The sequence below is a fragment of the Myotis daubentonii genome, chromosome 9 (genome assembly GCF_963259705.1).
Source record: "Myotis daubentonii chromosome 9, mMyoDau2.1, whole genome shotgun sequence".
Classification (NCBI taxonomy): domain Eukaryota; kingdom Metazoa; phylum Chordata; class Mammalia; order Chiroptera; family Vespertilionidae; genus Myotis; species Myotis daubentonii.
The window spans coordinates 7,060,446-7,075,007 of NC_081848.1; the positions used below are offsets into that span (position 1 = coordinate 7,060,446).

Consider the following 14,562-nt stretch of genomic DNA (forward strand, 5'->3'; position numbering starts at 1 on the left):
AAAATGTACGTTGCTAACTTTTTGTGTACAATGCCTCTATAGTGACATTTAAAAAAAAAATTTTTTTTTTTTTAAATAAGAGCCCTGGCAGGTGTGGCTGAGTTGTCCTGTCCACAGAAAGGTTGCTAATTTGATTCCAGGTCAGGACACATGCCTGTGTTGAGGGCCCAAGCCCCAGTCAGGAAGCATGCAGGAAGCAACCGATCCATGTTCTTCTCTCATCGATGTTCCTCTCTCTCCAATCTTCTCTAAAAAAACAATAAAATACTTTTAAAAAGAAGACACATACTCCTTTTTATGTTTTCAATATATTAAAAAGTAACAGTATAAAAATGCTATAGTTATTTAAAAAGGATCCAAATATATCAAGGAGTGAATTTGTATAAACAAGTTCTACAATTAAAGGGAAACATCTTGATACATAAAAGTTTTAACAGGATTTAAACATTTTAAAATCAGAAAGTGTGTAAGACTTAACTCTTTCAAATGTTCAAACAGAAAGACAACATATACAATCCCTATAATAAAACGTGTCCTTGCACACATACCCTGGGCACTTTAAAAATTGTAAATTTTTAAAGTTTGAGTAATAGAGGCAGCACTTAAAGGCTTTGTGAACCTTTTCCCAAACAAGCATACTTTCATAAGTCATTTTATCTGACTCTGCATTTGCATTTTTGTTCTTCCTAAAAAGGAGAATTTACACTAACACTGAATTTTTAATTAAAAGGAAAATACATTTACAGATATTTAACTTCCTGAGTGACTTCAGTTATTCAGTCTAACATGATTTAATGAGAAAATTCTAATATTTTAGAATGAAATAGGAAGTGTAGATTTACACTTGATATCCAATTAGGGCAAAACTCAAAGAGCATGTCACAGACCTTATACACCTACATTCTCTATGAAATTAAACAATATTATTCTCAAAACTTTATCAATAATCTTTCTCAAATGTTAGTGAAACGAATCACTGAAATTACATTTTCTCATTTGTTCACAAAATACTACTGTATTTTAGACTACCAACTTGAATGTTTTCTATTATATACACAAAATGTGATTCACTAATAAGCAGGTTCTTGCAATACAATAGAGAATAGATCATTAAAATATTTGCTTTATGATACAACCAATACATATAACACGAGCCTTCCTCAATTTCTAAAACGATTAGAAATTGCGGGACTTTCTTTTGCGCATTGAACGCTTTTCTCTTCATGAAACCCTGAGGTGAAAGGTTATTAGTGTAAAAACAGTAATCACAAGTCTTCTCATTTCTGTATTAGACTATAGCTACATGTTTTAAAAATTTTAGAAAGAAATGTGGCATCTTATAAAACTGCTCTGTACAGTTTTAACAAAACATTTCCAGGCCAAGTTAGTCCAAAGGGCCTAGGATGACCCTATAAAAACAATGTCCTTTGAACACTTGTTAGTTTCGAGATGAATGCCACTTTCCAGCTCTACTGCTGTCTCTTCTGTTATCGTGGTCATGGCTCCAGCCATCGTGATTCCTGTCTTCATAGAAGTAATCATCTCTGTGTCCTCTGTAATGCTGCTCACGGCTATAGTGTCTGTCTGCTAGGTAGGGATGAGAACTCTGCCTGGCTTTACGCAGTGATGACGGTGCATCTTGACGCCACTGGGAGCTTGAAGACTGGTTATAACTATGATTATGTGACTGAACTGATGGGGGAAATCCTGATTGATCAAGATGTGGAGAACCAAATTTCCCGCTGTATGACATCTGTCTCAAAACGTTGTTCATCTGAGGTAAGACAAAAAGAAGGAAATCTTAATTGCAAACATTTCTACATATCAAAGCCAATGGTTAGTCACAGTTAACTAAACTAATAATGATAGAAAAGTAAAATCACTCTTGCCTAGATGGATCTGTATTTAAACATAACTAAAAGTAGTACAATACAATAGCTTAATTCACTCCACTGTATAGCTACAGGATATTTGTACATAACTACTACTCCTTGCCCTCATGGAGACAGCTTGGAAGGGAAGAAATCCTACAAAGTGACTATAATATGGATCACTATGTGATGAACATATAAAGAGCCAAGAGCTCAGTATCATTAGGAAAGGCTTTAGGAAGGTGGCATATGATCTAGGTATCCAAAGCATGAATGGACTATTTTTAGAAAATTACTTTAAGGTGGTAATTATGCCAAGGAAAGAAAACTGCACAAACAAAACAAAGAAACACTGAATGGGTTCATAGAATAGCAAATAAATTCTGACTGAAACAGGTTGAAGATCTCCTAACCAGTAAATGGACAGTAAGGCTAGAAAGATTTATTTGAATTACAAGATGAAGTGCTAATAAGTTGGCTAGAAAATTCTGATTTTATCTTGCAAACACTGAAAAGTCACATCATCAGGAAGATAAGCAAAGCAGAATTATATTAAATGTGAAACAGTGTGTGAGATGGACAACTGACGATAAAATGGAGACATATACTAACTGCCTAGGCGAGTGGTTCCCAAATTCTATGTATGAATACACATTAGCCAAAGATGATTTTCTTTAATGGCCTACAGCAAAATGAGACAAATGAAATGTTTATAAAAGTTAATTCCTTTATATCGGTCTCAAAATTTTACTTTATTTCACCATTATATTTTGTAGACCTGTGAAATTCAAAAGGGTAGGGACCACAAGCCAAAACTGATTTGGGCAAAAAAAAAAATAATAATAAATGAGTGTAAGAAAAAGAAAAAAAAAAAAGAAGCTGGCAACTGAAAGGAAACAAAGATGAAACATCTCATGGAGATATTACAGAAAAAAGGAGAACATTCAAGGGGCAGCTAGTTTAGAAGACTACAGTATATTAAAGTATTAATATTCAGTATTAAAGAGAGTATATGATTTTAAAAAGTTGCTCAGCATAGGGTTGCAAGAACAAGAATGAATTTCGAGTATTTGAAACACACACACACCAACTGAAGAAAAATAAAAAATGTGAAATGCAACTCTATCTTTCTTCAATCCTTAAATATGAATTTCAGGCCAGTGAAAACTAACATGTGTGATCAGGAGGTCATGGTTCGATTCCCGGTCAGGGAAGAAATCAAGATATCTTGAAACAAATGAAAATGAGAACACAACCCAAGATCTATGGGACAATGGAAGCAGCCTTAAGAGAGGTATTTATAGTATTTCAGGCCTATCTTAAGAAACAAGAAAAATCTCTAACAACCTAATTTTATACTTAAAGGAATAGAAAAATAACAACAAAGCCCAAAGTGAGAAGAAAAAATAATAAAGATCAAGTCAGACATGAACAAAATAGAGTTTAAAAAAGAACAAACAAAAGATTAATGAAACCAAGAGCTCATTTTTTGAAAAGACAAACAAGACTGACAAACCTTTAACTAGACTCATCAAGAAAAAAGAGGATCCAAATAAATAAAATCAGAAATGAAAGGACAAGTAACAACTTACAACACAAAGGATTGTAAGAAAATGTTACAAACAACTGTATGCAACAAATTGGACAGTCAGGATGAAATAGATAAATTCTTAGAAGAATACAATCTTCCAAAACTGAATCCAGAATAATCAGAAATCTGAATAGAGAGATTACAACTAATGAAAGTGAAACAGTAATCCAAACCCCACACCTGCCAGAATGGCTACCATCAATCAACAAACAACAAGCGTTGGCGAGGATGTAGAGAAAAGGGAACCCTTGTGCACTGCTGGTGGTAATGCAGACTGGTGCAGCCACTGTGTAAAAATAATATGGAGTTACCTCAAAAAAATAAAAATGGAACTCTTATACCCAGAAATTTCACTTCTGGGAATGTATCTGAAGAAACCCGAAACACTAACGTGAAAAAATATATGCACCCCTATGGTTCACTGAAGCGTCATTTACAATAGCCAAGATTTGGAACCAGCCCAAGTGCCCATCGATAGATCGAGTGCATAAAACAACCTGTGGTACATTTTATGCAATGGAATACTACTCGAACATGAAAAAGAAGGAAATCTTACCCTTTGTGACAGCATGGATGGACCCGGAGAGTATTATGGTTAGTGAAATAAGCCAGTGTGAGAAAGACAAGTACCATATGACTTCATTTGTATGTGGAATCTAATTAACAAAATAAACTACCAAACAAAACAGAAACAGAATCAGAGACAGATATCAAAATGATAGCTGTCAGAAGGGAGGGGAGTTGCGATGCTGGGTGAAAAGAGTAAAGGGATTAAGTGAAGAAAAAAAACAAACTCATAGGCACAGACAACAGTGTGACAATTATGAGAGGGAAAGGGGGCTGATTGGAGACAGAAGAGAGTAAAGGGGGCATAAAAGGTGATGGAAGAAGACTTGATTTGGGGTGTTGAAAACACAATACAATATATAGATGATGTTTTAAAGAACTGTATATCTGAAACCTATATAATTTTATTAACAAATGTCACCCCAATAAATTCATTTAAAAAAAGAATTATCTGAACATTTTAAGTATTTTGTTTTGTTTTGTTTTTTAAGTAACAAGTTGAAAAATCAGCCTACCACTGCTTGTTTCTGAAAATTTTCTGGAGAAGAGAAAGATCTCTGAATTATCTGTGGAGATGGAGTCATGTTATCCACAGTCCTTTCATGTCTGCAAAAAATAAGAAAACAACATATAATCATTCATTCAACAAGAATTTACTACATACCAATCATGAGCAGACACAGCTCTCAAAGGAATGAACAAGACAAGGTTATTTGCTCTCCTGTAGCTGGGGTAAGGATTCAGACAATAAGACAGCTTCACATAGTTGTAAGTGATATGCTGAATGACTAAAGAGAGAGTAGAGGTGAGAGAGAGAGGATTCTATTTTTGCTTATCTTGTCAGGGATAGCCTTTGTAAATAGACATTTGAAGTGAGAGCTGAATAACAAGGTTACCTGGGAGAAAAACATTCCAGCTGAGGGAAGGAGTAGTAAGGTGTCAGCAAACTATAGCCCATGATCAAATCATTTTTTGTAAACAGTTTTATTAGAACATAACCATGCTCCCTTGTTTTTGTATTATCTATGTAATGCTACAATGGCAGAGCAAGAAACTGTATGGCCTGCAAAGTCTAAAATATTAACTATCTGCTCCTTTATAGAAAAAAAGAATTATCAATCCCTGGATTAGTGGAAAGGCCTAGATCAGTGGTCGGCAAACTCATTAGTCAACAGAGCCAAATATCAACAGTACTTCTTTAAAATAGACTCGCCCAGGCCAAAAACCGATTTCTGCGCATGGGCCACGAGGTTTCAATCACACTGTACGCACGCCCGCATGTGGTATTTTGTGGAAGAGCCACACTCATGGGGCCAAAGAGCCACATGTGGCTCACGAACCGCAGTTTTCCTGCCACGGGCCTAGATGAAGAACTAAAATGTAAAAGAGCTGATGGTGCCCTGGCCAGTGTGGGTCGGTGGTTAGAACACCAGCCTGCAAACTGAAAGGTGTGGTTTGATCCCCAACACTGGTCAGGGTGCGTGTTGGAGGCAACCAATTGATGTGTCTCTCTCACATTGATGTTTCTCTCTCTATCCCCTCACCCCTGCAATGCAAAAAGAAATCCTTGGGTGAGGATTAACAACAACAAAAGAAACAGGTTTGATCAATTAGATATGACAGATGAGGGAAACAGAAGAAAATAAAAATCTAGATATTTAAGCAATTAAGTAGACAGACTGAGACAGGAGAGAGCAACAGGTTTTGGGGAGTAAGAATTTTAAGGGCTTATACTTTATCCCTCACTTCCTGAAGAAATAACTTGCTTAGATTAACTGTATTTTAAATCTCACTTAGATTAACTGTATTTTAAAACATGTCTTTGGAATCAAACCATCAACTTATTTGTCTTATAGTTTAGATCTTTTTGAGTTTTCTTAAATCAGTTATATATCTGTATGCTAAGTGGGTGAAGTGTATAATTTTATTTATAACAATATAAAAATAATGTATACTCTAGCCTTTGATGAAAAGTAAAGTACTTACATATCTCTCCACCACCACCCCCCCAAAAAAAAATTCTAAGGAGGATAAAAGCTCTTTTTTTCTCCACCTAAAATACCTTTGAAGGTTCTAAAAGTGGGCAGAGATGTTTTGAATTCCAACTGTACTGAGAAGTATCTAAAGACAACTTCAGCAGGCAAGAAAGGACACAAAGAGGGTACTTTTTTTACACTGCTATTTTCTTACAAGTTCCTCTTCCAATATCTTTTCATATCTATCCATTTCTCTCCAGCTCTTGGCACTACTCAAATCCAAACCAACCTCGCCCCAAGAACTTCCCTATCTTGCTACCAATAGCTTTTTAATTGGTCTATTTTCACCCCTGTCCCTCCAATCCATTTTCCCACTGCAACCAAACAACTCTTTAAAATAGAAATCTAAAATAAAATAAAAAAACCTATTCCTATTACTATCCTACAAAAAACATTTCAACGTCTTCCTATGGTTTTTAAGGTAAAAATCACAAAATCCAAATTATAGGTTATAAGAAAGACTGTATCATCGAGCCTCTATGTACTTCTCCAATATCATCTACTCTCCATTTTTCACTCATTAGATCTCAGTACATTGTCCTCTTTCAGGTCCTCAGTCATTTATATCACCTTCCCTTGTTACAACTTTCTCCAAGCACTTTCTACTCCTTTTTTAAAAAATATATATTTTATTGATTTTTTACAGAGAGGAAGGGAGAGGGATAGAGAGTTAGAAATATCGACGAGAGAGAAACATTGATCAGCTGCCTCCTGCACACCCTGCACTGAGGATGTGCCCGCAACCAAGGTACATTCCTTGACTGGAATCGAACCTGGGACCTTTCAGTCCACAGGCCGACACTCTATCCACTGAGCCAAACCAGACAGGGCTCTACTCCTTTTTTAGAGAACTAATTATGAGTAATTACATGGGTAGTCACAAAATACATATATTATGTGTCTTCATCTAGACTTTAGCTCCACTAGGCAGCACATCATAGTGGCTGGGCTTGATCATACTGCCTGGGTTTGACTCCTAGCCCACAACTTAAGAGCAGTTCAGACTTAAACAAGTTAACCTCCAATCCTCATTTTCTTCATAGACAAGGAAGAGATAATAAATATCCCGACCTCATAAAACTACTGTGAAACATAAAGGAGATAATAAATGCAAAAAACTTGGTAAAGAATATGACACATGACAGGTATTTGTTAACTCTTTCTTGAATAAAGCCCATATAATTGATGAATAGCTCTATGGATATACCAGTGAAAAAACTGTCCCTGGTAAAATTTCTGCCTCCCCAAAGCAAATAAAATTATTTAAGTAAATATAAATATGATACCTTTCCTAACCCCCAGGAGCTGGAAGGCATTTTAGAGATCATTTAATTCAACTTCTTTTCCTTACAAATGGAAGGATAGGAGCAGAGAAATGAGCCTGGTCAAGATTACACAATTCGTAGAGGCAGACCTAGAATCCAACTCCATGAACTCTTAGTCCAATAGCCTATTTACTGACACGTATTTTTAAACTGCAAGTAACCAATTAGTGGTAGAAACTAATTTAAATTTTAAAAGATAAAGTAAAACGTAAATTGAGTACATCGCAAGTAGTAAGTGTAAGTAATATTTTGAGAAATTTTGTTATATAGATGTATATTTGAGTGTGGGTATGTCTTTACAAGGGAACATAAATATAGTTATATATATTTATATATATATGTATCTGTTTTAAGGATATTATATATAATTTATATATCTACAGTCCCCTTAGAATAGATATATAAATAACTATAATCCAACATAGCAAATAATATAGCACAATAAAGAGATAGGAACATTAAAAAGAAAACCAAACATGCATTCTGAGCTCACGACCTAAGAAAATTCCGGATAAAGGCTTTAACAATAGGTGAGAAATATTACCTGTTAGGAGATGTGGAGGTAGGGCTTGAATTTCCAACATGATGCTGGGTATATGACAAACTAACATCCTGTGAGGCATGGCTACTTCCTAAAATAAAATAATTTGAGAAATTCTTCTTGATAGAAAATTTAGTTGGAATTTTTGTCTCTCCCACCCCAAATCACTCCAAAAAGGTAGACATAAGCTAAAAGCCTCAAATCTTAACAGACTGCTTTAGAGTTTCATCAGAGTGAAAATTCTTCATTAGCAGACATATCCAAAACAAACAGTCCCAAATGAGGGAATATCTGGTGTATAAATATCCACTCTGGATATTCTCTATCATAATATTCTGATCCTCACACTAAATTGTAAGACTGGACACATGCAAAGTTTCATTCCCACATGATCAAGAATCAAAATTTATAAAAGTAAATTTCAAAGCAACCAGGAGAAGTATTTTCACCTGGAGGGTGTGCTCCGTTGTTTTGAGTGTCGCCCATGCGGCAATGGGTCAAGGACGTGGACCCGGGTTCGATTCCTGAGCCGCTACTGGGGCTTGGTAGAGAGGCAACCAATGGATGTGTCTCTCACATGGCTGTTTTTCTCCCCCCCCCCCCCCCACCTTCCTTCCACTCTCTCTCTGAAAAGCATCGGAAAAAATATCCTCCTGTGAGGATTAACAACAAAAAAGCATTTCAGAAAATAATTCTTGTTTCTTTCAGAGCATGGACCCAAGACCCAAGTCTTTCTAACAATAAAGTTTATGTTCTGTTAACGAACCCAAGCTGAAATTTTAAACTAAGTTCTTAAATTACAACTTTCAAAATCCATGTTGTCAGTGTTATGCACAAAGCTTAAAGTATTTAAATCCATAAACGTTTTTTTAAAACTGAATAAAATTAAAAACAAAAAGCCAAAGCAGCAAATAATCCCTCTCCCCAAACAACACCGATTTAAGTATCTTCGTGCTGCAACTGAATAGTGAGTTACCTGATCTAAACTGAATTTTGATGGGCCTTCCAAAAAGTTTTATTCCATTAAGTAGATTCATGGCATAAGGAACAGACACTTCATGTTTGAAATTCACAAATGCAAACTGCTTGGGTTTACCATCCTTATCTTTTGGAATTTTCACTTTTATTACTGGCCCCGCCTATAGACAAAAAAAGAGTTTACAACTTAAATAACGCAATTTCCAGGAGAATACTTAAATGTTACAAGATTAAAAACAAAAGAAATGCAACCAGGAACTCTTAACAAACAGATACCCACAGATCTCCGTCTCGATTGGAATAAAGCTCCTACGGATACGTTACCGAAGATTAATTTATTTGGGGTGGGGAGCCCTTGAGGAACTAGCGACAGGATCACTGAATTTACATTTCTCAGCCCTTTTCCACTGTAAGGAGGTGACCAACAACCAGCGGCGTCCCCTCTGCGGACATCAGTGTTTACCACCGGCAGTTTCTTTGGACGGAAGTTCAGCTTCATCAAACTTACAGCGGCTGGAGGGAACAGGCTCCTTCACATTTTTAACACTTTTTAATACAGAAACACCACAATGCTACTTTTCCAGGGAGCACTTATGCCTCTATTTTAAGTTTCTTAATGCCGCAATTTTATAAGAAACCGAGTGGAAAAGACAGACTGACAAGGAAACTGAAGTGTAATTTGCCAGACAAACCAAAGACCGTGTCTTACGGGGAAGACGAGAAAAGGGGGAGCAGGAAAAACACTGTTCTCTATAAATGTCTAATCACGGTGCTGTACACCTCCAACTAATACAGTGTTGTTTGTCTACTGTGATTTAAAAACTAATTTAAAAAAACAACAACACTGCTCCAGAGAGAACCCATGTGTATGACTACCTCCCCGAGACCCCCGAGCGTTGGCCCCGGAAACGCGTTATTGAGGGTCCTTCCACCACCTTCAGGCCTCACTCCCGCGAGAACTAACGAGGGTTCGCTCAATGAGGGACGCCCGCCGACGCCGCAGGCGGCCCACCGGTAGGGTGCCCGGCCCACCCGTAGGTGCCCGGCCCACCGGTAGGGTGCTCGGCCCGACAGCCCAGCTGGCGCGAAAGAAGCGGGGAGCCGCGGGGGCCGGCCCTACGCCAGCGGAAAACGGAAGGAGAAGGCCGGTCCCGGCCGCTTACCTGGTGGAAAAGCTCGAAAAGGAGCTCCTCGGTCACTTTAGTTTCTAGGTTGCCCACAAAGAGAGTGCAGTCCGCCTCCGCCGCCCCCATCTCGGCGTCGCCCCCTCCCGTGCGAGGCCGAGGGGTCGTCGCCGACGCTCCCACTGCGCACGCTCCAAAGCCCACGTCCTCGCGCAATCAGGCGTCGCCGACGTAAACGTCAGTCACGCTCGCTCCCGCCTACGTCGACGTGCGCTGACGCAGTGCGCACGCTCGCGAGGGGAGCGCTTATTGAAGGCCGCGGCTCCAGGGACGGCTCGCGGAGCGGGCGGTCTCCGCGCCCGACACGGGCTGGACGGACCCGCGGAGCGCGGCGGCCTCCCTGGACGGGCCGAGGGGCGTGAGGCGGACACCGCGGCCGCTTTGAAGATGGCCCTGAACGACGTGTCCCTGTGCGCCGGCGACCGACGGAACACGGTGGCCTGGCGCGCTCCCCGCGGCGGCCTCAGCCCGCCGGCGTCAGCGCTGGCAACGGTCTCTGGAGACAGCGCCCTCGTGGCCAGGCCCGGGGCGACCCACCCGGGACCTCGGGCGACTGGCAGTGGCTGGGGCCCGCCGCGCTCCGTGAAGGGAAGGGTCCGGGGCCGCGCGGCGAGGTTCTCCCCGTACCCGGCCCCCGGCGCGGGACGGCCTGCTGCGGGGCGCGCGCGGCGCGGCAACTGTGACTGCAACTGTGACTGACTCTGCGGCAGTGACCGCGGCCCGCGTTTCGCCTTAAAACGCGTACCGCCCCGCCCTCAATTAGCATGTGAACAGGCCTCTTGAGATGCTTTCTCGGTGCAACAGTAATCTTATTTCCAAGGGGAATATAAAAACACGTGCGAGTCTTCTTACTGTCGCCTCGCACAAGGAAGATATTATTGCTGAATTCAGATGGGTTTACGCCGCTAAAATGATTAGTTCGAGGAGGAGGTAGAAGATTGTTTTCTGAGTCCTAAAACTGAGCTAATGGGAACAGCCTTCCCAAGGTCAACAGCCCTTGTGTTCACCCCCCATGCACGCCATCGCCATCGCCATCGCCCCAATGGCCCCACACCTCTCTCCACGGTCTTAACTCCCTTCCCTGGCAGAGAACCCTCCCGTGAGGCTTGTAATGGAGCTTCCCTACCCGCCCGACTTAACTCACGATTCCCTCTGCCTTTACTTCTGTGGGCGAAAAGGAAATGCGTCAGTTTATTACTCGGCTTATCTTCGCCCCGCCCTCCCGGCCCAATAATCCTGTTATCTTGCCCTTGGCTTTTACCCTCTCCCATCTCCCTCCGTCATCTTTATTTTTTTTTCTTTAAGTTTTTTTAAAAATATATTTTATTGATTTTTTACAGAGAGGAAGGGAGAGGGATAGAGAGTCAGAAACGTCGATGAAAGAGAAACATCGACCAGCTGCCTCCTGCACACCTTCATCATCTTAAGGAATATTTACAAACTTGCATCTCAACCATACTAAAAACAAAAGCAAGCCCTTAAACCTCGAAACTCTCAAATTATTAAATCCGTTTACATTTCTTTGCCAAAAGCGCCACATGAATTTTTTGCACTTATATTTGTCATTTTAACATATGTATCCAATCCCAGTTTCCTTGGTCAAACCCGTTGTCCCGAAATTACTGACATTGGTCTTACAGCCTCTGTTAGGAAGCTGTTCACCTACTTAGCGTCTTCCTTGGGCTTTCTTGTTTGCCCTTGCTCATTCAGCCGTCCCACAGCATATGAAGATCTCTTTGATAAGCATGTGGTGGACTTGACCCAGTCCTGCCATGGAGAAGCTTACTCTAGGCCAGTGGTTCTCAACCTTGGCTGCACATTAGAATCACCAGGGAATCTTTTTAAAATCCTCATTTCTGGGCCTCATCCACCGGAAATTCTGTTTGTTATTAATGTGGCCCCACCCCATAACAAAGATACAGAATTTCCGGAAGATGAGGCCCAGAAATCAGAATTTTAAAAAGATTTAAAATCAGGATTTTAAATCCCAGGTGATTCTAATGTGCAGCCAAGGTTGAGAACCACTGCTCTAGATGGAGAGCCTAATGAATCAATAGGTAGTGTGCACTCTAGGCTGTTGAGTAGGTGCAGTGATAATAAGCACTGGTGGTGATGGCCTTCCCTAACATTACGCTATGGTGTTCTCTTACTGGGCTGGTTACTCCTTATTGGCTAATGGTGTTGTTTCCTAACCATACGTTTCTCAAGGTTTAAAAAGGATGGTAATGGGAGAGAGTGGGTTTTATAAGAGCCAACTCTTTATGCAAGCAAGTAGACTAGCTTTTTCCCAGTGGACTCTTCAAACAGCTGAATTACCACACACCACACAGAACTGAATTGTCAGAACTACATCTTAAGGGAAATGTTGATAAACCAGGGAGCTTCCATAAGAGGGTGATTAATATAGTAAGGTCAGACAACCAGGTCTAGGAAAAATGAGAGAATAGTAATAGCTGCCTTTTATTGAGTACTATGTGCAAGGCAGTGTGCTAAGGGCTTTTATTCAGTGTTTATTGAGATGTTCATTGAGAACTTAATGCTGTGCCTGTTACTACCTGTGCTAGGCACTTAGAATAAAGTTGTGAACAAGATAGATAAGGTCTCTGCCTTTATGGAGCTTTATATATGTCATTTAATTCTTACAATAGCCCATAAGAGAGATATTACACTGTTTTTCCTTTTTCCTGAGAAACAGGCACAAAGAGATGAAGTAAACTTTCCAAGGTTATACAGCTAGCAAATGATAGAACCTGAAGCCTTTCAACCTGTTTCTCATTTGACCCATGCAACCCAAATATGATTTGAGTAACTATTTTCTAAATTCTCCCAAGGATAGTATATAACATACTCATCTAGATATCTAAAAAGATGTTAATTTATATTATATGATAAATACCTTAAGCTGGGCATTATGATAACCCATGGTTGACAAAGGAATCCCAAAACTATAAGTGGAGAATTTTAGACTGGGAAAGGATAATAAAATTAAGGCTAAAGATAAAAGATTTTCATAAAACTCAGAGATAAATTAGGAAAATACCACATCATAAGGTAATGAATTAACTGTCCAAAGTTCAGACAAAGGCTAAATCCAGTCAAGTGTAAATAGGACTAGCTGACTTCAGTTCTTTCCCATTTAACCTATAATTCTATACTCTAAAAAGTGAATAATTAAAATTAGAAATGGAGAATTAGGGGGAAAGATAAAACTGAGTTATAATATGTAGGATGACCATATTTACTGTGCAAACTAGGACCTTTGAGAGTGGAAGTGCTATCACTTGAGCTGGGGCAACAGGCATATCAGGATTACCCTAGATATATTTGGTGGGTGATAAAACCCAAGGAGAAGATACAGCATTAGGTATGCCTTTGAAGCATATTCTTCAGCTTCAGGGAAAGGTGGCTGAGATTTGTGAATGAAGGAACAAAGTCTGGCAAAAAAGTGCATGAGGAAGGGTGGACCCAGCGGGAGTGACTTCATTTCTATCCTGGCATCAAGAGTAGAGCTTTGATTGAATGATAGTGTACATGTGCAAGGGGGAAAAAAGTGTGTGAGAAAAGAAAATTAATGTGGCTCAATTGTTAGGAGAGTCATCCTGTACACCAAAGGGTCTTGGGTTCCATTCCTGGTCAGAACGCATACCTAAGTTTCAGTTTGATCCCCAGTCCTGGTTGGGGCAAGTGTAGGAGGCAAGCCATCACTGTTTCTTTTTCTCCTTGTTCTTTTTTTGTTAATCCTCACCCAGGGATATTTTTTTTTCCGTTGATTTTTTTTTTTTTTTTTTTTTTTTAGGGAAAGTGGAAGAGAGAAGGAAAGACAGAGAAACATCGATGTGAGAGAAACACATCTATTGGTTGCCTCCCGCATAAGCCCCAACCAGACACTGGGCTGGGGAGGTGCCTGCAACTAAGGTAAGTGCCCTTGACTGGAATCAAACCTGGGACCCTTTGTTCCACAGGCCAACAAACTCTAGGGCTGTTCTTCTCTTTTTTTAAATAATAGTTTATTGATTTTTAAAGTTTATTTTCAGAGAAAAAGGAAGATAGAAGAAAGAAACATCCATGTGAGAGCATAACATTCATCTGCTTCCTCCTGCACGCCTCATACTGGGGATCGAGCCTGCAACCCAGGCACTGGGTCTTGATCAGAATCAAACCAGCACCCTTTTGTTGCACGGGACAACGCCCAATCAACTGAGCCACACCAGCCAGGGCTCTCCTTGTTCTTAACATCTACACTAGTGTCTAAGTTAGAATGTATTTCTAGATTCACAAAGAATGTATTGTGGAAGCAAGAACCAACATAAACCTCTTTCAATGAAATTACATGAAACAGGAACAAGTTTCCCAAGAGCAGTATTTGTTATTAAGAATTTGTATACAGAGTGAATTCTTATTTAATGTCAGTGATTAAATATAACATAGTCATTCTAAAATAGATGAATTTTCTAAGATTAATGCAAAAA

The 14,562-nt window shown here is 39.7% G+C and overlaps 1 protein-coding gene across 1 annotated transcript; it reads right to left on the bottom strand.

Moving 5' to 3' along the window:
- Positions 1–289: 289 nt before the first annotated feature.
- On the bottom strand, positions 290–10,636 carry RBM7 (RNA binding motif protein 7). Its single transcript, XM_059707817.1, has 5 exons — positions 10,073–10,636; positions 8,908–9,070; positions 7,935–8,022; positions 4,545–4,635; positions 290–1,774 (listed from the first exon to the last, which is right to left on the bottom strand). The coding sequence occupies exons 1-5, from the start codon at positions 10,160–10,162 to the stop codon at positions 1,439–1,441; spliced, it is 768 nt and encodes a 255-aa protein (XP_059563800.1). The 5' UTR covers positions 10,163–10,636; the 3' UTR covers positions 290–1,438.
- Positions 10,637–14,562: the final 3,926 nt, after the last annotated feature.